The sequence below is a fragment of the Bos indicus x Bos taurus genome, chromosome 11, assembly GCF_003369695.1.
Source record: "Bos indicus x Bos taurus breed Angus x Brahman F1 hybrid chromosome 11, Bos_hybrid_MaternalHap_v2.0, whole genome shotgun sequence".
NCBI classification, from domain to species: Eukaryota; Metazoa; Chordata; class Mammalia; order Artiodactyla; family Bovidae; genus Bos; species Bos indicus x Bos taurus.
The window spans coordinates 4,410,354-4,437,339 of NC_040086.1; the positions used below are offsets into that span (position 1 = coordinate 4,410,354).

The 26,986-nt window shown below is 39.8% G+C and overlaps 1 protein-coding gene across 1 annotated transcript in view; it reads left to right on the forward strand.

Moving 5' to 3' along the window:
• The window catches only part of EIF5B (eukaryotic translation initiation factor 5B), a 76,454-nt gene that overhangs the window by 2,480 nt on the left and 46,988 nt on the right, over positions 1-26,986 (forward strand). Inside the window, 3 exon segments of the mRNA XM_027554693.1 lie at positions 25,913-26,038; positions 26,140-26,224; positions 26,881-26,986. Of these exon segments, the coding sequence (XP_027410494.1) occupies positions 25,913-26,038; positions 26,140-26,224; positions 26,881-26,986 (317 nt within the window).

The window sequence follows — 26,986 nt, forward strand, 5'->3', positions numbered from 1 at the left end:
ATCCCTGGGTTGGGAAGATCCCCAGGAGAAGGAAATGGCAGCCCACTCCAGTATTCTAGCCTGGAAAATTCCGTCGACAGAGGAGCCTGGTGGGCTACAGTCCATGTGGTCACAAAAGAGTTGGACACGACTGAGAGCGCATAGTGCTCACATACACATACATACACGTACACAGCTAATCTGAGGGATCTTATTTGGATTACGTATGTTATGTTATGGAGAAGGCAACGGCACCCCACTCCAGTACTCTTGCCTGGAAAATCCCATGGACGGAGGAGCCTGGTGGGCTGCAGTCCATGGGGTCGCTAGGAGTTGGACATGACGGAGCGACTTCACTTTCACTTTTCCCTTTCATGCATTGGAGAAGGAAATGGCAACCCACTCCAGTATTCTTGCCTGGAGAATCCCAGGGACGGGGGAGCCTGGTGGGCTGCCATCTGTGGGGTCACACAGAGTCGGACACGACTGAAGCGACTTAGCAGTAGCAGCATGTTATGTTATATCAGTGACTGACGTTTGTTTAAACATAGAGTTCTAGAATTTTGTTTTAGCTTATGAAATTCTGAGTGAGATTTTGATAGGTGTTAAGCAAGTTTCCTTTTTCAGTTGACTGGGATAAGAGTCAGTTTTCACAGATCATACAGACAAAATACATGGCCAGTATTTTCGTTTCTTCCTGGGCTTGCCTCGTGGCTCAGATGGTAAAGAATCTGCCTGCAATGCAGGAGACCCACTTTCGATCTCTGGGTTGGGAAGATCCTCTGGAGAAGGGAATGGCAACCCACTCCAGAATTCTTGCCTGGAGAATCCCATGGACAGAGGAGCCTGGCAGGCTATAGTCCATGGGGTCACAAAGAATTGGACATGACTGAGCGACTAACACAAAACACATGGAACCTTTCTGGTCGTCGGTTTGTGTGGTCCGGCCGTGCACAGCACCTTGCGTGCTCTAGCAGTGCCCTACTGTTTCCGTTTACACAGCACGATGGATGTTCTTTTATTAGTATATGCAGAGGAAAAAAATGATCCTGATTATCTAATTTTTCACAGTTAACCTCCAGTTCATCATTTTAATCCTTTTTTTTAAATCCCCCAAGTGTGGTAGTTGTATTTTTCAGGTTTTAAGGAATGTGTTCTGTTGACTTATCTAGAAAGATTAATACATTTCCATTCCATCACAAAGGCTGTAGAGGGAAGAAAGATCATTATTTCACTTATCTCACAGTCAGACATAAAAATGGGGATGTCATTCAGAAATTAGGAGTTGTTTCAGGATTGAGTGGGCTTCCCTTGTGGCTCAGCTGGTAAAGAATCCGCCTGCAATGTGGGAGACCTGGGTTCAATACCTGGATTGGGAAGATCCCCTGGAGAAGGGACAGGCTACCCACTCCAGTATTCTGGCCTGGAGAATTCCATGGACTGTCTAGTCCATGGGGTTGCAAAGACTTGGACATGACTGAGTGACTTTCACTTCACTTCAGGATTGAGTGCGGTTCTGGGGCATCTTCAGTTCTGACTTTTCGCTGGTGGTGAGTTAGTTACTGTTGTTCAGTCACTAAGTCGTGTCTAGCTTTTTTCGACCCCATGAACTGCAACGTGCCAGCCTTCCCTGTCCTCCACCATTGCCTGATGTTTGCGAAAATTCACTTCCATTGAGTCAGTGATGCCATTCAGCCATCTCATCCTCTGTTGCCTTCTTCTCCTGCTTTCAATCTTTCCCAGCATCAGGGTCTTTTCCAGTGAATTGGCTCTTCACATCAGATGGCCAAGTATTGGAGCTTCAGCTTCAGGATCAGTCCTTCCAATGAATATTCGGGGTTGATTTCCTTTAGGATTGACTGGTTTGATCTTCTTGCAGTTCAAGGGACTCTTCCAGCACCACCGTTCGAACGCATCAATTCTTTGACTCAGCCTTCTTTATGGTCCAACTCTCACAGCCATACATGAGTACTGGAAAAACCATAGCTTTGACTAGATGGACCTTTGTTGGCAAAGTAATGTCTCTGCTTTTTAATAGGCTGTCTAGGTTTGTCAAAGCTTTTCTTCCAAAAATAAGCGTCTTTTAATTTTGTGGCTGCAGTCATCGTCCACAGTGATTTTGGAACCCAAGAAAATAAAAGTCTTTGTCACTGTTTTCACTTTTCCCATATGTATGTGCCATGAAGTGATGGGACTGGATGCCATGATCTTCGTGTTTTGAATGTTGAGTTTTAAGCCAGCTTTTTCACACTCCTCTCACCCTATTAAGAGGCTCTCTAGTTCCTCTTCATTTTCTGTAGTGGTATCATCTGCAAGTCTCAAGGTTGTTGATATTTCTCCTGGCAATCTTGATTCCAGCTTGTGATTCATCCAGCCTGGCGTCTTGCATTATGTACTCTGCATGCAAGTTAAATAAGCAGGTGAACTAGTATAGTAGCTCTTTGCTTTTAATGACATATAATGCCTCTGTCATTCCTGGAAAGATTCCTGCCTTTAGGGGAGTTCTGGCTGTCTCATCGACAACTGTCTATGTTCTAGACTTTCGTCTTGGTTCCACACATTCACCTTACTCAGGTATGATCACAGGGTCTCAGGTCCCTCCCCTGAGATAGGAACATGGTGATTCGCTTAAGGGACCTGTGTGAGCATAGCAGGTACTCCAGAGCTTCCCAGAGGAAGTAGTCCAGGTGGCAAATGTGTCAGGTAGTCCTCATTTGCGTCATGTTTGAATTAAGAATAAATTATTTGCATACGTTAGATCAAAAAAGAAAAAAAGATGTATAATCTGACCGATCCCTTGGCTTACCTTGTTCCTGCTCTGATACTTCAGGTGATTGATACCTGAAAGGAAGGGAAGATGTCCTAATTTGTCATAAATGGGTAAAAAAGCAGATGACAAACTTGTGAGCTGCTAGTAACCTCTTCAGCCTTCTATACTGGTGATCCCTGAGGAGCTTATGTAGGCATTTTTGATGTTGCTTACCAGCTAGTTGGACATTACTTTCCAAGTTTATTCCAGTCTGGCACTTGGTCTATACATTGGGCAAAGCATTGTTTAACTGAGGACCGGAGTGTCTGGTTAAGTTAGAAAAGCAGTTCTCAAACTTTCTGGTCCTAGGACCTCCTTATACTCTTAAATTACTAGGGAACCCAAAAGGCTTTTCTTTATGTGGGTTATATCAGTCAATGTCTGTGTGTGTGTTAAGTCACTCAGTCATGTCCAACGCTTTGTGACCTTATGGGCTGTAGCCTGCCAGGCCCCTCTGTCCATGGGATTTTCCAGTGGACAAGAATACTGGAATAGGTTGCCATTTCCTCCTCCAGGATCTTTACTACCCAGGGATCAAGCCTGCATCTCTTGCATTGGCAGGCAGATTCTTTACCACTGAGCCACCTGGGAAGCCCATATTAATGGATCAGATCAGATCAGATAGTCGCTCAGTCGTGTCCGACTCTTTGCTACCCCATGAATCGCAGCATGCCAGGCCTCCCTGTCCATCACCAACTCCCGGAGTTCACCCAGACTCACGTCCATCGAGTCAGTGATGCCATCCAGCCATCTCATCCTCTGTCGTCCCCTTCTCCTCTTGCCCCCAATCCCTCCCAGCATCAGAGTCTTTTCCAATTAGTCAACTCTTCCCATGAGGTGGCCAAAGTACTGGAGTTTCAGCTTTAGCATCATTCCTTCCAAAGAAATCCCAGGGCTGATCTCCTTCAAAATGGACTGGTTGGATCTCCTTGCAGTCCAAGGGACTCTCAGGAGTGTTCTCCAACACCACAGTTCAAAAGCATCAATTCTTTGGCACTCAGCCTTCTTCACAGTCCAACTCTCACATCCATACATGACCACAGGAAAAACCATAGCCTTGACTAGACGAATCTTTGTTGGCAAAGTAATGTCTCTGCTTTTCAATATGCTATCTAGGTTGGTCATAACTTTCCTTCCAGAGAGTAAGCGTCTTTTAATTTCATGGCTGCAGTCGCCATCTGCAATGATTTTGGAGCCCAGAAAGATAAAGTCTGACACTGTTTCCACTGTTTCCCTATCTATTTCCCATGAAGTGATGGGACCAGATGCTATGATCTTCGTTTTCTGAATGTTGAGCTTTAAGCCAACTTTTTCACTCTCCACTTTCACTTCCATCAAGAGGCTTTTTAGTTCCTCTTCACTTTCTGCCATAAGGGTGGTGTCATCTGCATATCTGAGGTGATTGATATTTCTCCCGGCAATCTTGATTCCAGCTTGTGTTTCCTCCAGTCCAGCGTTTCTCATGACGTACTCTGCATATAAGTTAAATAAACAGGGTGACAATATACAGCCTTGACGAACTCCTTTTCCTATTTGGAACCAGTCTGTTGTTCCATGTCCAGTTCTAACTGTTGCTTCCTGACTTGCGTACAGGTTTCTCAAGAGGCAGGTCAGGTGGTCTGGTATTCCCATCTCTTTCAGAATTTTCCACACTTTATTGTGATTCATACAGTCAAAGGCTTTGGCATAGTCAATAAAGCAGAAATAGATGTTTTTCTGGAACTCTCTTGCTTTTTCCATGATCCAGCAGATGTTGGCAATTTGATCTCTGCTTCCTCTGCCTTTTCTAAAACCAGATTGAACATCAGGAAGTTCACGGTTCACATATTGCTGAAGCCTGGCTTGGAGAATTTTGAGCATTACTTTACTAGCGTGTGAGATGAGTGCAATTGTGCGGTAGTTTGAGCATTCTTTGGCATTGCCTTTCTTTGGGATTGGAATGAAAACTGACCTTTTCCAGTCCTGTGGCCACTGCCGAGTTTTCCAGATTTGCTGGCATATTGAGTGTAGCACTTTCACAGCACCATCTTTCAGGATTTGGAATAGCTCAACTGGAATTCCATCACCTCCAAAAGCTTTATTCGTAGTGATGCTTTCTAAGGCCCACTTGACTTCACATTCCAGGATGTCTGGCTCTAGGTCAGTGATCACACCATCGTGATTATCTGGGTCGTGAAGATCTTTTTTGTACAGTTCTTCTGTGTATTCTTGCCATCTCTTCTTAATATCTTCTGCTTCTGTTAGGTCCATACCATTTCTGTCCTTTATCGAGCCCATCTTTGCATGAAATGTTCCTTTGGTATCTCTGATTTTCTTGAAGAGATCCCTAGTCTTTCCCGTTCTGTTGTTTTCCTCTATTTCTTTGCATTGATCGCTGAAGAAGGCTTTCTTATCTCTTCTTGCTATTCTTTGGAACTCTGCATTCAGGTGTTTGTATCTTTCCTTTTCTCCTTTGCTTTTCGCTTCTCTTCTTTTCACAGCTATTTGTAAGGCCTCCCCAGACAGCCATTTTGCTTTTTTGCATTTCTTTTCCATGGGGATGGTCTTGATCCCTGTCTCCTGTACAATGTCACGAACCTCATTCCATAGTTCATCAGGCACCCTATCTATCAGATCTAGGCCCTTAAATCTATTTCTCACTTCCACTGTATAATCATAAGGGATTTGAGTTAGTTCATACCTGAATGGTCTAGTGGTTTTCCCTACTTTCTTCAATTTAAGTCTGAATTTGGTAATAAGGAGTTCATGATCTGAGCCACAGTCAGCTCCTGGTCTTATTTTTGTTGACTGTATAGAGCTTCTCCATCTTTGGCTGCAAAGAATATAATCAGTATGATTTCGGTGTTGACCATCTGGTGATATCCATGTATAGAGTCTTCTCTTGTGTTGTTGGAAGAGGGTGTTTGTTATGACCAGTGCATTTTCTTGGCAAAACTCTATTAGTCTTTGCCCTGCTTCATTCCGTATTCCAAGGCCAAATTTGCCTGTTACTCCAGGTGTTTCTTGACTTCCTACTTTTGCATTCCAGTCCCCTATAACGAAAATGACATCTTTTTTGGGTGTTAGTTCTAAAAGGTCTTGTAGGTCTTCATAGAACCGTTCAACTTAGGCTTCTTCAGCGTTACTGGTTGGGGCATAGACTTGGATCACTGTGATATTGAATGGTTTGCCTTGGAAACAAACAGAGATCATTCTATCGTATTAATGGATACCACATTACAAATTAAAACTAAAAGATTCTTTAAATATATTGATTTAAAAATAAAAACAATAAGCATCACATATGAACATAAATAACATTGCTGAATAATCACTTTCAAAAATTAAGTAATGGTGTTAAATGGTTCATAAACCTCTGCAGTCTGGTTTAGTAGAAGATAACTTGATTCTTACCTGCTTGTGCATTCAGTCTGCAGCAAACCACACACCGTGTGGCCTCTGGAAAAAACCTCACAGTTGGGAGGAAATGAGAATGAAAAAAGGCCTCCCAGTATTATGTGGAAAGTAGTTGTGACCTCTTGGTTTAGTTTAGATGCCCTGAATAAGTCTTGAGGGGAAACTACCTTGAGAACTGTTTATTTAGGGATTCCTAAACTTAAGAGCTAGACATTTGTGAGACATTCTCCAAGCTTTTTGACTTTCATTAATGTTTGTCCAACAGGTGCTTAGAATGCTTGAGTATCACTCAGAGGAAAACTTAAGATATTTGTGGGCATGTTCATGCTCTTGATAGTTTACCCATTCATAATTTTATTTTTTTATGTAATAAGTGAGTTTATCAAGATCTATTAAAAATCTCTTGGGACTGATTTTAATTAGGAATCCCATTAAGTTTTTAGATTATTTGGTACACTTTTATCTTTATGGTATTGAATCATTCCCTTCGAGAAATACATTGTCTGTTTAAGTTTTTAAGTGCCAAATATAGTGGTGAAATATAGTGATAAACAAGTTAGTAATGACATGCTTCTCTGGTTAATTATCAGTAATATTTTATTATTTTCTTCATTTGCACCTTTAGGATATTTCTTGTTTGGTTTATTTCTAGGTATCTTGCAGTTTTGGTTTCCGTTAATATAGGAAAACTTACTTTTGAGATGATCTGACCATCTTACTGAATTCTCTATTACTAAAAGTGGCTTTGTGAAGGATGAGGCCTTAGTTGCAATTCACGTCTTAGTTTGTGATAATATGTGATAGAGGGAAGAACAGGGAGAAAAAATTGACATAACAGCATTTAAATGTTTTAGTGACACACAAATGACTCCTTTTCCCTTCCCTTTCTAACTTGTTCAGTGGCTGAGTTGTGTCCGACACTTCAACTCCATGGGCTGCAGTGCGCCGGATCCCTCTGCCCTTCACTGTCTGCTGGAACACATGCCCGTTAGTCGCTGATGCTGTCCCGCCATCGCAGCCTCTCTTCACCTTTCTTTGGCCTTCAGTGTTTCCCAGCATGAGGGTCTTTTCCAGTGAGTCGGCTCTTTGCATCACGTGGCCAAAGTATTGGAGCTTAAGCATTAGTCCTTCCAGTGATTCAGGGTCGATTTCCTTGCAGTCAGAGCGACTTTCTACTCTTCTCTAGCACCACAATTCTAAAGCATCAACTTTTCTGTTCAGCCTTGTTTATGGTCCAACTCTCACATCCGTACCTGACTCCTGGAAAAACCATAGCCTTGACTATATGGACCTTGTTAGCAAAGTGATGATGTCTCAGCTTTTTAATATGCTCTTTGGGTTTGTCGTAGCTTTCCTTCTTTTTGTTAAATATGTACTGTTAAGAAATTTTAAATCAAGTGATTTGAACTGTTATTAAACAATATTGAAATAAACATAGTATAGTACTTGCTGCTGCTGCTGCAAGTCGCTTCAGTCGTGTCCGACTCTGTGCGACCCCATAGACAGCAGCCCACTAGGCTCCCCGGTCTCTGGGATTCTGCAGGCAAGAACACTGGAGTGGGTTGCCATTTCCTTCTCCAGTGCATGAAAGTGAAAAGTGAAAGTGAAGTCGCTCAGTCGTGTCGGACTCTTAGCGACCCCATGGACTGCAGCCTACCAGGCTCCTCCGTCCATGGGATTTTCTAGGCAAGAGTACTGGAGTGGGGTGCCATTGCTTGCCCTAGCAGTAATCACAAATTTACATAATTTTAATAATGAGAACACTTAATTTAGAGGCAGGAAGTATGCTGTAACTAGTTTGAGAATCTGGAGGAAGGGAAAAGTACAAAGAGGTAAGAACTACTCTATAACAAGTAGTGGAGGAAACAGATTCAGCACAATAATGTGCTTGAGGCTTACAGCCTCTCCACTGATAAGCCAAATGGGACTCCAGAACCTGTGGTTAAGTGTCTCAAATTTCTTTCTTCCTTAACTTTAATTGAATAACTACCTGTCTCATAGCCTGTTTACCATGAAGGCAATGATGATTTGATGTTTCATTCCTTCCCATTTCAGACATGATATAGAAAATTTCAGGTGTGTGTTTTCCAGAGGAATCCCGGCTTTTCACCCAGCTAGCAGTCCTTTTTTAGAATCATTGGTTTTCAGACCTCCCTTTGGTGATAGAAAGGTACTTTTATTGAGATACAAAATATTATTTGGTTTTTCTGTTTTTGAAACTTGTTTCACACCATAAACTTCATATGAGCAGTCTCCAAAAACACAATAAGTACTGTTTTAATGAAATTAAATTTGTTTTCATAGGTTTTAGGTACCGAGCTCTGGTGAAACTAGTAGATGTCATTGATGATACCGCAGTAGTTGGAATTTAAGTCTTGAATCACATGTCCTCAGAATTCATTGTATGAATGTGCCACATTTGATTAACCCATCCATACACCAGTTAGTGAAGATAGGGGTTTTTCCCACTTTTTGGCTCTTTTGAATAATACCATTATAAGTTTTAAGTATAAACTTATACCTTATGAGTGTGTAAGTTTTCGTGTGGGTATATGCCTAAGAGTGAAATTGCTTGGTCACTCTAGATTTAACTTTTTTAGAAACTGTTGAGTAGGTTAACTTGTTTTCCAGGAACTGTCAAAGCTGCTGCTCAGTTTTATATTCCAACCAACAATGTATTAGAGTTTCAGTTTCTCTGCATCTTTGTCAACACTTATTATCATCTGACTTTTTGATGATAGCCATTCTAGTTGGTGTGAAGTGGTATCTTATTGTGGCTTTTGGTTTGCACTTCATGATGGCTTAAGGTGTTGAGTATCTTATGTTTATTAGACTTGTATTTGTATATCTTGTTTGGAGAACTATCTGTTCAGATCCTTTGCTCATTTTAAAATTGAGTTCTTTATTATTGAGGAATAAGAGTTCTTTATATATTTTAGCAAAACCACTTTATCACATACAGTTTGCAAATATTTTCTCTCATTCTGCACATTATCCTTATTTTTCTCCCATAGGAAGTTGTTTCAGTTTTTTGGTGGTGTTTGTAGCACAAAAGTTTCTAATTTTGATGAATTCTGGTTTATCTGTTTTTTTCTTTAGTTGCTTGTGCTTTTGGTGTCAGATCTAAGAAATTATCACCAAATCTAAGGTCATGAAATTTTACTATGCTTTATAGTTTCAGTTCTTACATTTAGAACTTTGAGCCGTCTGTGGTTAATTTTTTTTCTGTTGTCTTCAATCAGCAGTAAAGAATCTTAATGCAGGAGACCTGGGTTTGATCCCTGGATTGGGAAAATCCCCTGGAGGAGGAACTGACAACCCACTCCAGTATTCTTGCCTGGGAAATCCCATGGACAGAAAAGCCTGGTGGGCTACAGTCCATAGGGTTGCAAAGAGTTGAACATGACTGAAACAACTTAACAGCAGCAACAGGGAACCAGGTTCCTTCTTTGCATGTGGACATTCAGTTGTCAGAGCCCTATTTTTTTTGAAGGTCATTCTCTCTTTCCTTGTTCACACCAGTTGACTGTGCATGTAGTGCTTCATTTCTGGACTCAGTTCTGTTCCATCGCTCCAGGTCTGTCCTCACTGTTTTGATTACTACAGCTTTAGTATTGAATTTGGAAAGTATGATTTCTCTTTGTTCCTTTTGGAGCTGGTTTTGGCTATTCTGGGTTCCTTGCATTTCTATACTGATTTTATGGTTAGATTCTCAATTACTGCTGTCCCCCCACCTCCCAAAAAAAGAAAAGGCAGCTGGGATTTCAATTGAGATAGGATTTCTTCTATAGATTGGTTTTGGGAGTATTGCCAATGTTATGCCTTCAAATCCATGAACATGAAATGTATTTCCATTTATTTAGGTCTTCAGGTTTTTTGCAGTGATTTTTTTTTTTTTTTTTAGTTTTCAGTGTATAACAATTGCAACTCTTTTTAAAAATTATTGAGACTTTTTTTTGCTGTCATAAATGGGATTATTTTTAAATTTCATTTCCAGATTGTTTATTGCACAGTTTAAATACAGTTGATTTTTATATGTCAGTCTGTTGTTCTTACTGAACCTCCTATATTATTAATAGCTTAAATGTTTGTTGTATATGTGGATTTTCGTGGTGGCTCAGCGGTAAGGAATCCACCTGCCAATGCAGGAGACCCAGATTTGATCCCTGGGTGGGGAAGATCTCCTGGAGAAGGGGATGACATTCCTTCCAGTATTCTTGCCTGGAAAATCCCATGGACCAAGGAGCCTGGCGGGCTATATAGTCCATAGTGTATCAAAGAGTTGGACACTGCTGAGCAAGTAAATAATCATTGTGGATTCCTCTGTATTTTCTATGTACATGGTCATGTCGGCTACAAGTCTAGACAGTTTTCTCTTTGTTTTCCGTTCTTTTCCTGTCTAAATGGTTTATAGTTCTCTGGCTAGATCCTGCTGTCCAGTGTTGGGTAGAATGGGGGGAAATGGACATCCTTGTCTTGTTTCTGATCTTGGGGGGAGGGGAAGGCTTTCAGTTTTTCCAGTGAATGGCTGTTGCATTTTGTAAAATGATATTTCTTCATCTGTGCAATGAGTATGTGGTTTTGGTTTATTACCCTATTTATACATGATGGATTACATTAATCAGGTTTCATGTGTTGAACCAACTTGCAATCCTGGGATAGATCCCACTTGGTCATGGTGTGTGATCCTTTTTATATGTTTTTAAATTTGGTTTGCTAGTGTTTTATTGAGAATTTCATTTTTTTTTCTTTTTTTTACTTTTAACCTATGTACTTGTTTGAGTTCTTTGGATAAACTTCATAGAATTGAATTTTTATTAATTTGATAATATCTCTGAGTTACTTATAATTTGCTTGTGATTATACATCCGTGTTCGGAGAAGGCAATGGCACCCCACTCCAGTACTCTTGCCTGGAAAATCCCATGGACGGAGGAGCCTGGTAGGCTGCAGTCCATGGGATCACTGAGGGTCGGACACGACTGAGCGACTTCACATTGACTTTTCACTTTTGTGCATCGGAGAAGGAAATGGCAACCCACTCCAGTGTTCTTTCCTGGAGAATCCCAGGGATGGGGGAGCCTGGTGGGTTGCCATCTCTGGGGTCGCACAGAGTCAGACACGACTGAAGCGACTTAGCAGCATACATCCGTGTTAGTGGCTCAGTTATGTTCAACTCTTTGGAACCCCATGGACTGTAGCCCACCAGGTGCCTCTACCCATGGAATTCTCCAGGCAAGAATACTGGAGTGGGTAGCCATTCCCTTCTCCAGCGGATCTTCCTGACCCAGGGATTGAAAATGGGTCTCCTGCATTGCAGGCAGATTCTTTACCATCTGAGCCACAAGGGAAGCCCGATTAATGATATATATGATCTTATTTCAGCCATCCTGGTTTGTTTTTAATTTGTGCCAAGTCTGCAGTTTTTTGTTTCTATTTTTACCCCCTCTTATCTTGGATTAGAATTTAAACGTGCTGTTTCTATTTTTTTTAAGTGATTTGACTTAAAATTTTGCCTTGCATATGTATCTAAAGCCCTGTAAACCTGTAAAAAGGTAGATTGTTTCTACCTTTTGGCTGTTGAGGGTGTCCCTGGTAGCTCAGGGTAAAGAATCCACCTGCAATGCAGGAGACCCCGGTAAAATCCTGCTGCTCTGAACATTTGTAATGTGGTTTTTTTTTTTGAGTCCCGGTTTTCCGTTCTTTTGAGTGTGGTATACACCAGGGAGTGGAGTTGGTAGATCGCTCAGGGCTTACCTTCTTGAGGAACCACCAAACTTTCCCACCGCAGCTGCACCGTTTTACATTACCACCAGAACGTGTACAAGGGTTTTGATTTCTTCATTTCATTGCCAACAGTTCTGTTCCTTTTTTGTTGTTATTATTAATAGCCATCCTTGCAGTTGTAAAGTGGTGTCCCATTGTGGTTTAATTGGCATTTCTGTGGTTACTAATGATGTTGAACATCTTTTATGTATTCATTGGTCATTTGTATTGTTGTTGTTGTTGGTTAATCGCTAAGATGTGTCCAACTGTTTGCGACCCCATGGACTGTAGCTCACTAGGCTCCTCTGTCCGTGGGATTTCTGAGGCAAGAATACTGAAGTGGGTTGCCATTTCCTTCTTCAGAGGATCTTCCTGACCCAGGGATCAAACCCGGGTCTCCTTCTTTGGCAGGTAGATTGTTTACTGCCAAGCCACCAGAGAAGCCCGGCCATTTGTATATCTTTGGACAAACGTCTGTGCAAGTCCTTTACTCATTTTTTTAAAAAAGATTTATTTGGCTGTTGTTCAATCTTAGCTGTGCGGCGTGGGCATTTGCAAGATGAGGCATGTGGGCTTAGTTGCCCCGGGGCATATGGGAATTTTAGTTCTCAGACTAGGACTCAAACCTGCATCCCCTGAATTGCAAGGTGGATTCTTAACCACTGGATCATCAGGGAAGTCCCTACTCATTTTTAAATTGGCTTGTTTCTCTCAGGCTGTGAGTTATTTCAGGATGCTTGATCTTTAATGGATCTGTAAATACTTCTCCCATTGTGTGGATTGTCTTTTGACTGTCTTGATAGAGTGTCATTTTTACTAAAATTTTTAATAAAATCTAGTTTTTGTTGCTTGTGCTTTGGGTATTCCTTGTGTATCAAGGAATCTACTGCTGAGTCATGCCAGGTCATGAAGAACCTATACGTTTTCATGAGTTTTGTTATTTTAGCACTAACATTTAGGTTGTACCCCATTTCGAGTTAGTGTTTCTATGTAGTGTGAGGCAGGGGTCCAGCTTTATTCTTTCATGTGTGGAAGTCTAGTCCCAGCGCTGTTTGTTGAGACTGTTTCTTCCCCTAGTTACTGATTTGGGCACTGTCACATCAGTGACCACGGATAAATGGGTTATTTCTGGACTAATGGTTTTATTCTTTTGTTTTTTATGGTTATCCCAATAACCTACCACATTGTTTTGGTTGCTGTAAGGTAAATTTTCTTAAATCAAAAATTTCAACCGTATACAGAAGTAGAACAGTTTAAACACGTCTGTCCACCACTCACATTCAAATATTATTGATTCACAGATTACCGCGTTTCATCTACATTCTACTCATTCGCCTCCTCCCTCTCCCCATTATATTGAAATAACCCCAGATGTGTAAATATTTCAGGAGGTTATATAATTGTAAGAAATTGTATACTTATAAGAAAAAAAGCTTTACATCTTAAATATAATTTTTAAAGAATGGTATGTTTTCATTCATGTGGAAAATTCATATACAGAGAATCCTGTCTGTGTTAGCGAAATGAAATATTGTGTTTTTCTCCCAGTGGGATTTTTAAACTGTTGTTTGAATCCGTTGTCTCAGAAAATTCAATTTCGAAGTTTTACAATGATCAAAATACAGTAGTTGCTATGGTGGTAGACAAGGTTTTTATTAAGCTGAAGTGATGAAACTGGTGAGGCTTGCCTGTGGTATGCAAATTGTGGTTGCCATTCCAGAATAGGGTTTTTTTCTTTAATAGTGTGTCTGTTAGGAATATGTTACATTCCCTGCTGGTTGTGAAAGGTAGGGAGATGAATTGAGCATACAGAAAGACATTTTCTGTTCTCAGGGAAGCTTGCATCGTAATACAGAAAACAGGCATAACACAGGGAGGAGGTCTTGAGTTGCTTCGCTGTTGCCTGTACTCAGGTGCAGACCATTCTAATGCTCTTGGTCTCAGCACGTGGGAAGCTCTGTCTCCTGAAAGTAGTTATCTACATCGAAATTTTATTAGTATTTGATTATGCCAGGTGAGAATAATCTAACAGTGATTAAGGACTAGAGTTCTTTTACAAAGAGATTGAGTTTGCTATCTGTGAATGCTGAAAGTATTCAGTTCAGTCAATTAATTTTGAACATAAGTTGTGTCCTTAAGGTGTTAATTGAGAATGTCGACTTAAATTACCCAACATTGCTTTTATATATATATGTATATCTTCAAGCCCAGAACTAAGTATAAACTCTAATGCAGTTTGAAATTGTAAGTACTCTTATCAAATAGAAGCAAAGATAAAAATTTTTGACATTCAGATTTGCAGCATCAATGTGAAGAATGATACTTTTGTTGATTCTAAACCAGTGCTTCTCATGTTTTAATGTGCATGTGACTCACCTGTAGGTCTTGTTAAAATGGAGATTTTGATTCAGTAAGTCTTGAGTGAGACCTGAGATTTGGCATTTCCAACAAGCTGATCCTAATGCTGCTTATCCTGGATTTGTTCTTTGAGTGGCAGGATCTGAATGACCATTTTATTGTGAATGTATTGCTTCCTATGATGGCAAAACTTCAAAACCTAAACTTGAGTTCAGCATGCCTATGCTAGTAAAGGCTCAATTTTTCTGATATCTTTTTCAGTATGAAATAATGACTTTCAGCTTTGCTTTATAGCACTGTCTTGGGAAAAATGTTTAATTTCCATGTGAAGTTTGCATCTGATCTTTTACATTAATGGAAACAACTTGGTGGAGATTTGTAAACAAAAGCCTTGGTTGATGTTCTGTGACAGTAAACTGTGATAAAGTGGCAATCCATATAATTCATGGAGTGTTCAATTAAACAGGTAAAAGTCACTGGGGAGAATTTTCAGATTTCTGAAATTATCCACAACCCTGCATTTCCCCACAACAGACTGGTTCCAAATAGGAAAAGGAGTACTTCAAGGCTGTATATTGTCACCCTGCTTATTTAACTTATATGCAGAGTACATCATGAGAAACGCTGGACTGGAAGAAACACAAGCTGGAGTCAAGATTGCCGGGAGAAATATCAATCACCTCAGATATGCAGATGACACCACCCTTATGGCAGAAAGTGAAGAGGAACTAAAAAGCCTCTTGATGAAAGTGAAAGAGGAGAGTGAAAAAGTTGGCTTAAAGCTCAACATTCAGAAAACAAAGATCATGGCATCCGGTCCCATCACTTCATGGGAAATAGATGGGGAAACAGTGGAAACAGTGTCAGACTTTATTTTTCTGGGCTCCAAAATCACTGCAGATGGTGACTGCAGCCATGAAATTAAAAGACGCTTACTCCTTGGAAGGAAAGTTATGACCAACCTAGATAGCATATTCAAAAGCAGAGACATTACTTTGCCAACAAAGATTCGTCTAGTCAAGGCTATGGTTTTTCCTGTGGTCATGTATGGATGTGAGAGTTGGACTATAAAGAAGGCTGAGTGCCAAAGAATTCATGCTTTTGAACTGTGGTGTTGGAGAAGACTCTTGAGAGTCCCTTGGACTGCAAGGAGATCCAACCAGTCCATTCTGAAGGAGATCAGCCCTGGGATTTCTTTGGAAGGAATGATGCTGAAGCTGAAACTCCAGTACTTTGGCCACCTCATGGGAAGAGTTGACTAATTGGAAAAGACTCTGATGCTGGGAGGGATTGGGGGCAGGAGGAGAAGGGGACGACAGAGGATGAGATGGCTGGATGGCATCACTGACTCGATGGACATGAGTGTGAGTGAACTCCGGGAGTTGGTGATGGACAGGGAGGCCTGGCATGCTGCGATTCATGGGGTTGCAAAGAGTCGGACATGACTGAGCGACTGAACTGAACTGAACTGAACCCATCCTACCCAGCCCTCCTTTGAGGGTACTCATTTCCGATTGAAAAAGCTGCCCTAAACTGATTTTATAGTTGGACACATTGGAATCCATAATAATGTGTGAACTTAGATATGTATATTTGGAAGGCTACAAGATGGTGCTTGTACTTGCTTTTGCTTTTGTGTTCTTAGTACTTCAGTTATGAGGCATTTAGAAAGTGGAGAATTAGGCTCCATTTTGTGAGAGGTAGCAAGATGCATTCTGTTTGCTTGCATTGTGTGACGCAGTATGGTTTCATAGCCCTTTGAAGGGCATCAAGACTCAGTTCATAAGGAAACTTTAAGGTTGGAGGGGCTTTTCGTTTTCCTCTAAGACATGATTAGGTACTTCTGAATTTATTAATGAACTGTATCTAAGATAGAACTCCATTGAGGAAGTGGAGAGTGTTGGGTTCTGTGGTTGTGCAAGTGGCGAGAGCTAGTGAGGAGCAATGACTGCTGGACTCTTTCTTGTTTTATCTTTGTCTTTCCTGTTTGTATATCTAACTGTTGTCAAGGAGTGCTTGACAGGTGTTGAGGTAAGAAGAGATGGATGTTGGAGGAAAAGAAATGCTGAAAGTTGTCTTATGGAGAAGGCAGGACTAGATTTCGCTGTTTTCCTTATTGGTCCTGGCACCGGTGAGATAGTTCGGAGTGAAGGAGGGAGTCCTTATGGTTTCTGTCTTGTTTGCTCTTGTTCGTAAGCTGGTTTAAGGGGAGGAGCAGAAGCCAAAGTGAAGTGAGAAGGGTTAGTGACCACTATGCCTGCCCTCAGTACTTAGAGATTATGAACTTGTTTTTTTTTTTTCTTTCCACCTGGGGTTGGGGAGGGTCAAGTTGTGGGTGGGGAGAGGAGGCCTGTTGTGGTTTGGATTTTACCTTCTTCCATCGCTCTGCGCTTTCTACTTATAGGCCCTGGTATCCTATTAGGAACAGAAAGAAACACGTGAGTGCTTCAGTTATTATCGTACCCTAACAAGTCATTCCCATACTTAGTGGTTTAAAACACTGAAAATAATCGTCTCTCTTGGTTCTGAGGGTTGACTGGGCTCAAATGGGCCTTGCTTGGAGGTCTCCATGTGGTTGCAGGTAAACGATGACTGAGATGGAATCACTGGACAGTCCCCTCACTGGCCATCACTTCCTTCTGGAGGTTGATGGTAACTGTTGGTTGGGATGTCAGCCTGAACACCCATCCTTGACCTCTGTATGTGGTCTGGACATCCTCACTAGCTTGGCAGCAGATACCTCAAGAGCCAGGAAGTAGAAGGCCTGGACTCAGAAATTGTAGCGTCATTTCTGCCATATTCAGTTGAGCAAACATACAATCTTGTATTAAAAGGGAGGGGCATAGACCCCCAGTTCTTAGAATGGCGGAGAAATCATGGGCCAGGTTGTAAGACCTCCACAGAGGGTAAAATAAAGAGGCGCTGGAGAAAAGGTATTGTAGTAGGAGAGAATCCTTGGGAGCTGGGAGCTTTTGAATTGTGGACTGATTTGGGAGGGTATTGGATTTTCTGTGTTCTTGTCTAATGCAGACAACTTTTTAGTGGAACATGCCTGTCATTAATAAATGGAATTTGCCAAGTTCAAAGTTGAGAGATTTGTAAATAAGTTAATTTTACTTCTTCACAGGGAACTTTTTTGGGTGGGGTTATATTATGTGTAATTAAAAGGCTTTGGCGTATTGATCTCGAAGTGAAGTGTCTCATTTTAAATTTTTATATGTATTTTTTGATTATTCCAAAAAGCCAAGCACCGAAGTTGATCACATGCTTTTACGTACACTTAATAAATAACCGTATTTTTAAAAGACTTTTTCACAGTAATATCATTTCGGTTACATATTACATTGTGTTAGTAGAGATTAAGGTATTATAAAAATATTATATGTTGATTCTTATTTTCATAACTTGTAAAAATGAATAAAATGATATATTAGATGTATATAATTTTAACTTCACTGTTTTCAGTAAATTGATAAATCCATTCTGTAACCTCTCAACTGCTTTTATAGTATCCCTAGAGATTTAAATTCTCTTTGAGGTATAATTGACACCAAATACACAAATTTCAAGTGTGGCGTCAATAAGCTTTGGCAAATTATACAGTTGTGCTTCTTTCACCAGGGCTTCCCTGGCGGTTCAGACAGTAAAGAATCTGCCTGCCATGTGGGAGACCTGGGTTCAATCCCAGGGTTGGGAAGATTCCCTGGCTGATATTTTATATTACCATTAGCCCTAGAAGTTCATGACCCTTTGTAGGCAATCCTTTCAGGCCAAAAATAACTGTAGCTTTTTTTGGGGGGGGGGGGTTATTGTAATTTTCCCTTTTCTAGAAATTCATGTAAGTAGAATCATAGAGGATGTAGCCTTTATTGACTGGCTGGGTTTCTTTTAAAGTAATACTTTTGAGATTCCTCTATGTTGGTGTGTATAATATGAATTCTTTATTTTTATTATTGAGTAGTATTCTATTATGTGGGTGCCGTGCCATGCCTAGTTGCTCAGTCATGTCTGACTCTGGACCCCATGAACTCTAGCCCAGCAGGCTCCTTTGTCCATGGGGATTCTCCAGGGAAGTGGGTTTGCTATGCCCTCCTCCAGGGGATCTTCCCAACCCAGGGACTGAACCCAGGTCTCTCGAATAGTAGGCAGATTCTTTACCATCTGAGCCACCAGGGAAGGGCAGCTGGATATTTAGTTTTTATTGCAGCTTCTTGTGATTATGACTAAAGCTTCTGTGGACATTTGAGTACAGGTCCTTGTATGGACATATGTTTTCGTTTCTCTTAGATAAATACCTAGGAGTGGGATTGCTGGGTCTTATGGTAAGTGTGTATGTTTCACTTGAAACTGCCAAATTCTTTTCCAAAGTGACTGTGCCATTTTTGCATTCCCTCTAGGGGTGTGTTCCAGTTGCTCCACCACATCTTCTCTCAACACAGTATTATCAGTCCTTTTAGTCGTTCTGGTGGTTGTGGAGTGGCATATCATTGTGGTTTGACTTACATTTAGTTAATGGTACTGACCATCTTGTCATGTGTTTGTCATTGTCATATCTCATTTGGTTACGTGTTGAAATCATTTGCTTATTTAAAAATTGTGTTCTTTAATGTTGAGCTGTAGAAATTTAATATGTTATAGACAAATCTTTCATTAGATATATTATTGCAAAATCTTTTTCTCAGTATAAGGTTTGCCTTCTTATTTAAACTGTTTAGTTTTGCTAATTAAACTTTGAAGATTATTGCCAATTCACATGTGGTTGTAAGAATTAATAGACTCCTGTATCTTTTAATCAGTTTCCTCTAATAACATCTTGCAAAACTGTACAGTATCACAACCCGAATATTGACACTGGTACAGTTCACTGATCGTATTCAGATTTTCCCAGTTTCACTTGTACTAGCACACGTGTGTATGCTTGTGTTTAGTGTTACACAGTATTATCACATTGGAAGATTTGTAAATTCACTGCCGTAGTCAAAATACAGAACATCACTGCAGGGATCCTTCATGTTTTTCATTTGTAATCATAATCATCTCCTTCCTGTGCACCTCCCCCTACTAACCCCTAGTAATGATGAATCTGTTCTATACTTGAATAAAATCTTTTATTTTCAAAAATTCATATAAGTGGAGTCATATATGTATATAACCTTTGGGAATTAGCTTCTTTCCATTCAGTCTGATTTTCTTGAGAGCCATCCAAGTTGTTGCGTGTATCAGTGAGTGAAGTGAAAGTTACTCAGTCATGTCCAGCTCTTTGTGACCCCATGGACTATACAGACCGTGGAATTCTCAGGCTAGAATACTGGAGTGAGTAGCCGTTCCCTTCTCCAGGGAGCACACCGAGGTCTCCCGCGTTGCAGGCTGATTCTTTACCAGCTGAGCCGCAAAGGAAGCCCACATGTATCAGTAGTTCATTCCATTTTGTTGCTGAATAGTATTTCATGGAATGGGGATGAACCACGGTTTATTTAACCATTCACCCATTGAAGGAGGTATGGGTTATTTCCAGTTTTTGTTTATACAACAGACATTTGTCTACAAGTTTCTGCATGAGATATGTTTTTTGTTACTCTGGGATAAGTGAGCATGAGTGCAGTTGCTGGATCATATGGTAAGTACCTTTTTAGTTCTACAGGAAAATGATAGACTGTTTTCCAGAGTGGCTGTACCAGTTTGCCTTTCCACCAGCAGTGTGTGAGTGATCCAGGTCCTCTGTGTCCTCAACCACCACGGGTGTTATCACTGTTGTTTGGAGAGAGGACATTATGCTGGTGTGTAGTGATAGTACATCGTGGTTTTAGTTTGAATTTCCCAAACAGCTCATGGTGTGAAACATCCTTTATTTGTTCTCTGTAAATGCTCTAGTGAAATATCTTTTCATGCCCTTTGTCCATTTTCTAATTGGATTGTTTGGATTTTTACTGATGTGTTTGGAAATTTCTTTATATAGTTTAGATACTAATTCCCCTCTCTCCCCGCTGGCCCAGATATGTACTTTGCTAATACTTTCTTCTACTTTGTAGCTTGTTTTTTTACATTCCCTTCACACGGTCTCTTGTACAGTAGATATTTTAAATTTTGATGAAGTCCAATTTTTTTTTCTGAATTGTACTTTTAACTTCAAATCATAACTCCTTGCTTACTGCAAAGAACTAATAAGTGAATTCTGTAAGTGGGTGGTTGCAGTACCAGATCAGCATAAACAATTCAGTCACATTTTTGTGTATTAGGAATGAGTATATGGAAACATACACTGTGTGGATAAACATATAAATGCATAAACATATACTGTGTGGATCATAACAAACTGTGGAAAATTCTTAAAGATGGAAATACCAGACCACTTTACCTGCCTCCTGAGAAATCTGTATGCAGGTCAAGAAACAACACTTAGAACTGAACATGGAACAACAGACTGGTTCCATTTTGGGAAAGGAGTACATCAATGCACTGTATATTGTCACCCTGCTTATTTAACTTACATGCAGAGTACATCATGAGAAATGCTGGACTGGATGAAGCACAAGCTGGAATCAAGATTGCTGGGAGAAATATCAATAATCTCAGATATGCAGGTGACACCACCCTTATGGCAGAAAGTGAAGAACTAAAGAGCCTCTTGTTGAAAGTGAAAGAGGAGAGTGAAAAAGTTGGCTTAAAACTCAACACTTAAAAAACTAAGATCTGGTCCCATCACTTCATGGCAAATAGATGGGGAAGCAGTGGAAACAGTGAGAGACTATTTTTTGGGGCTCTAAAATCATTGCAGATGGTGACTGCAGCCATGAAATTAAAAGACACTTACTCCTTGGAAGAAAAGCTATGACCAACCTAGACAGCATATTAAAAAGCAGAGACATTACTTTGCCAACAGTGGTCCGTCTAGTCAAAGTTATGGTTTTTCCAGTAGTCATGTATGGATGTGAGAGTTGGACTATAAAGAAAGCTGAGTGCCGAAGAATTGATGCTTTTGAACTGTGGTGTTGGAGAAGACTCTTGAGAGTCCCTTGGACTGCAAGGACATCAAACCAGTCAATCCTAAAGGAAATCGGTCCTGAATATTCATTGGAAGGACTGACGCTGAAGCTGAAACTCCAGCACTTTGGCCACCTGATGCAAAGAACTGACTCGTTGGAAAAGACCCTGATGCTGGGAAAGATTGAAGGCAGGAGGAGAAGGGGATGACAGAGGATGAGATGGTTGGATGGCATCACTGATTCGATGGACATGAGTTTGAGCACGCTTTGGGAGTTGGTGATGGAAAAAGTAATCCTGGAGTGCTGCAGTCCATGGGGTTGTAAAAAGTCAGACACGACAGAGTGACTGAACTGAACTGAACTGAACTGATGTGGAAACAAATTAAAAATACCAGTTCAGATTACTTTAAAAATTAAATACATACACTGATGGAAAAAATCAAAGAAGATTTAAATACATTGAGACATACTGTGTTCACAGGTTGGAAACTCAACATAGTAAAGATGTCAGTTTTCTTTAAATTCATGTACAGTTAATGCAGTTGAAGAATTTTTTGGTGAACTTGCCCAAGAATATTCTAAAATTTATTTGACAAGTCAAAGGAATTAAGAATAGAGAAAGCAATTCTGATCATGAAAGGAATCATTCCATTTCATTTCAGGATTTATGGCCACATTAATCATGACAGTTTAGTAGTGTCAGAGAAGGACACATCAGTAAATAGAGCAGAATGGAAGACTTAGAAATAGCCCCATACGAGCACAGCCGAGTGGTTTCTGACAGAGGTGTAAAGGCAATTCCGTGTTGAATGGATAGTTGAAATGTTGCTGGAGCTGTTGGCTACCCAAAGGCAAAAAATCAATTGACATTGAAATACCCAATGTTTGAAACACAACACAGTTAAAAATCTTCAGGACCTAGGAGCTGGTGAAAAGTTCTTTTTCATGACATCGAAAGCATAAAGAACAAACTTGATAAATGGTACCTCATGAAAATTCAAAATTTTTGCTCTGGTTAAAAACCCTGTTAAGTGAACGGAAAGACAAGCTACAAATTGGAAGGGAGTATATATAAACAAACCATATGTAAAAGAGTTCTGAAAACTCAACATTAAAAGAAAATGATTCCAACTAGAAAATGGGTAAAAGAAATGAGACATTTCACTGAATATGTGTGAATGGCAAATACATGAAAAAATGTTTAACTTCTCTAGCCTTCAAGGAATTGAAAAGGAAGACTTTATCACCATACATCTATTAGAACAACTTGAAGGAACAGTAGACATAATACTAAATAATAAGCTGGAGTGTGGGAGAAAATGCATATCTCTATGGAGATACTGCAGATATTGGTGTATATATGGAGATACATCAATATTGTTGGTGTGAATATTAAGTGGGAAACCACTTCAGAAAGTGGTTCAGCTGTTTCTTGAATTGCACATGCAATATTCTTAATAGCTTCATTTTTTAAAGGCCATTCAGTTATAACATTTTTTCTGTCTTGACAGAGGAGTGTGGCCTCTGAAAACACTGCCTTGATTGAGTACCATGGAAAATTGCCTTTTATTTCTGTAAGTTTGCAGTAAGTTTGGAATAAAGGATTAGGAGCTATAATGGGAAATATTAGTAGGAATACTGTAACTTTGATAAAGGAAAAAGTCTGCAGAAAGATATACCTTTGGAAAAATACAGATTCCTTAAAGATTTTAAAGCGTTCATTATTAGCATGACTGGATTTTAGATTTGACTCTTAGTTCGTTAAAATCTTAAAGCTGTAGTGTGTATGGATAGGTAGAAAGGTAGGACTGAAATGTAGAGAGTAGATAGAGTATGATTTAAAGTTTCAAGTTAAATCACTGACACTATATGTCACTTTCGTGTCCTGTTGTAATAGGGTTGACATTTTAGGACATTCTTTTGAATCCAGGGCAGGAAGTTCTGTACACATTGAAAGAATGCTTTAAAAATCACGGTAATTAAGACTGTTAAGCATTGCTATATCATTGATATATTTTGTAGTTGTATATGGATTTCTCAAATAATTTTCAGAAACTTGATTACTGAATTTCCCATTTTCTGGGAAGTCACTACAGTTTTGGTGTCCGATTTGGGCTTGAGTTCCTGGTGTGTGTGTTTCTAGCAGGATGCCTTTTATGAACTATTTATCATCTTGAAGCTTACTTTAATAGAGTTGTTAAGGAGGATTAATGGCATAATAAATAGTGTGTCTGGTGATTGGTCAGCACAATGCCTGAGACACAGAAAGCATTAAGAAACTGTTAACTTCTCTTACTACCCAGAAGCAGCTTTTCAAACTCAGTGGCATACAGATGTAGTTCCGTGTTTTGTTAGTCTAGAGCTATTTGTTAATGAATATTGTGGCAGTATAGCCAACTGTTTTGATTAGATGAGTATAGTTAGGTGAGGGCTGACAAAGTTTTGGAGGTGATGTGCCAAGTTTCAGTATTAACCACCTTCACTTTCCCTTCTCACCCTGTTAGACTTCTGTTTTGTGAAATGTTGGCAGGGCTGCCTTTGGAGATAGTGCTGGTTGATCTCAAGCTGGGCTAGATGGCTGATGCTGGGCCAGGCTGAGGTTCCTGTTACTGATGAGACCTGAGGTTTGGCCTTGATTCTTCCCGTCCCTATTCTGTGTACATTCAGTTAGTCACTGGTGGTGCTGATTGATCCCTTAGTATTTACTTGACTCATATGTCTTCATCTTGCCTGCCAGTGCTACAAGTCAGGAGTTTGTCATCCCAATTAACTGTAAAAGCTTCCTACCTTTTCTTGCTTCTTAACTAGTTGGGATTCTGCCCTGTCATTTATACCAGAGGCAGCTTTCTAAAATGCAAATTTGATTATGTCAGCAGGGTTAAGATCTTCAACTTCAGAATCAGAGCTTCCTGGGTTCAAGTCCCATCTCTGCCTTGTCTGATTCTGGACAAGTTCTCTGTGCTTCAATTTCTTCATTTATTAAAAAAAGAAAAACAGTTCAAATCTGACTTGCAGTCACCTGGGAAGATAGCTAAACATACATTGCCTAGCTCCCACCCCAGATTCTGGTTCCCTAGATCTTGAGTGGGATTAAGAAATGAGTAGCCTGTAAAAAAGCTTCTCAATTGGTTCAGATACCCTTTTTTGAGTCCTCCTGAGGCCCTGTGCGTGTTATTACCTTTAGGTTTTTGCGCTCATTGTGTCTGATACATGGGCCTCCTTTGCCTGGTTAACTTCTTTTTTCCTTCAGTAACTCGGGTCAGAGTTTCCCTCAGCTGTGAAGTATCTGACTTTCTCTTTCTTGATTTGGTACTTTGGAAAGTTACCACCAGTACAGCGGTTCTGTGTTCTGTAATCTCCCTCAAATACACTGTCTAAAATATAGGACAAAAGGGAACACATTCAATTCTGATGTGTCACTTAGAGGCATTAAATTCTGTTATTTTGTGGCGTTTAGCATTTTGCAGTTCCTGATTTACTCATTTTCTCTCTTGCTGTCTCTCCTTGAAGCTTCTTGAGTATAAATTCTGTGTCCTCAGTGTCTTGCCAGCTAATCTTAAAATTTGTTGTTGTTGTTTAGTTGCTAATTGTGCTTGACTCTTTGTGATCTCACGGACTGTAGCTCACCAGGTTCCTTCTTTCCGTGGGATTTCCTAGGCAAGAATACTGGAGTGAGTTGTCATTTCCTTCTCCAGATCTTAAAATTATGTATTTCATATTAGGAATTGTTTTTGTTGAAGTGAAGCATCTTTGCAAAAAGGCACCCACCAGTGGAGGCCATGTTGCATGAGGTCCTTGTTTTCTTATTGCATCATTATTTGAATTCATACACCTTTTCTACCTGTGTGTCTCAGACTGACCTCCTTTGTTTTCTGTAGGTTTTAATGGAATTTAGTTTGTTTTGCTCTAAATAAAATTATATTGGTAGATGAGGATATTGGGGGATGGAACCAGAAATGAAACCAGGAATGTAAAAGGTGGTGAGCAGATTTGGTTCTGGATTTGGGGGCTGTTCTGTGTGTTTTATTTACTCAGTCCTTCCTAATTTATTAGATTTGGATGTGTGGTCATGAGTTGCTGAAAGCACTCAAACTTTTTTGCATCTTTGTTTCCCCTCGATGAAAGTTCCTTTCAACTCTAAAATTTCTACTTTTCCAAGTAAAGCTGCAAAGATTTCCAAAGATTTAGGTTTTACTGATAATCAAGTAATAATATTTTTCTCTTTTAAGTTCTTTTCATTTATAAGTAACTCCATTCAGATATTCACACACACAAAAGAAACTTTGGTATCAACAAAAGTGAATTTCCTTTTCTTCTTTAGGGTTACTTGAACACAAGCATGAATTTCCTTTTCTTGATTACCTAGATTTTCTCCCTGGAGCTCTTCATTACGACTCTTTCTGGGTTTGAGCGTAATTCACACTTTATTGAAGTAGATGCAGAGAGTCTGAGTAAATAAAACCCAAGTGTTGTCATGAAAGACCTTGTCAAGTGATTTTTTTTCAGTGGGCTGCCAATGCATGAAAAATGCTAAAATGAAGAGAAAATTTTATGTAAGTGAATGTGGTAGATTTATTATTTTTCTCTTGAGTAACACTTGGGTCTCCTTTGTTTTCATTAAGTGCCAAGGATGACATTGATCTTGATGCCTTGGCTGCAGAAATAGAAGGAGCTGGTGCTGCCAGGGAGCAAGAACCTCAAAAGGCAAAGGGGAAAAAGAAAAAGGAGAAAAAAAGACAAGACTTTGAGTAAGTAGATTTTAAATATATTTGATTTTTCTTAGCTTTGGTGCTAGGTTTACTTATTAAACTGATTCAGTATCTCAAACTGTATTTTAACCCGTTTCCAGTGAAGATGATATCCTGAAAGAACTGGAAGAATTGTCTTGGGAAGCTCAAGGCATCAAAGCTGACAGAGAGCCTGCTGCGGTCAAGGTGAGATACAGATCACTGCTACTTGTTCATGCTTCTTCCTAGCTCCGTTTTTAGGCACTGCCTTTGGAAATTTTTGAGCAATGTATTATGTTGGTTAGACGTTTCTAGCTGATACCAAAGGGGGAAAACAGTTTCTAGGAAAGCAATAATAAATTTTGAAGTCTTTCACAGATATAAAGATACTTTATTTGGGAATCTAAAGCTGTTTCACTTTATATTGCCAGTTTATAAAATTGGTACATTTGGAAATACAACATTTCACAACTCTACCTCCATTTTCTATATTATTTCCTTTCCATCCTTTGAAATTGGATGAGCCTCAGAGTAATGAGAGAGGGGTAGATATTTTTTCTTTCAATTTTCCCCGAAGGTTTTTTATGCCATATGAGGAAGATAGTGAGCTGGACTGTGATTAATGTCTGCTTCAGAGCACTGGGTTCCAAAACTTCCAGTGACTGTGAGATGTGCTTGAGTCCCAGGCCAGCTGCTGGGACTTGCTTGAGTTTTATATTCTTATAAAAGAGCCGTAGTTTAAAATTCTTTTGATAGTTTTTTCCATGTGTACTTAATGAAGTACATGACTTTGAACAGCTTCAGTTATTTAAAAAAAATAAAATATAATGCTGTTAATATTTCTAACAGTGGACATGTTTTAGCCAACAGAAAATAATGAAGATGAACCCATCTCAAAACAAGATAAGAAAAAGAAAGGACAGAAAGGCAAAAAACAGAGTTTTGAAGATAATGATAGTGAAGAATTGG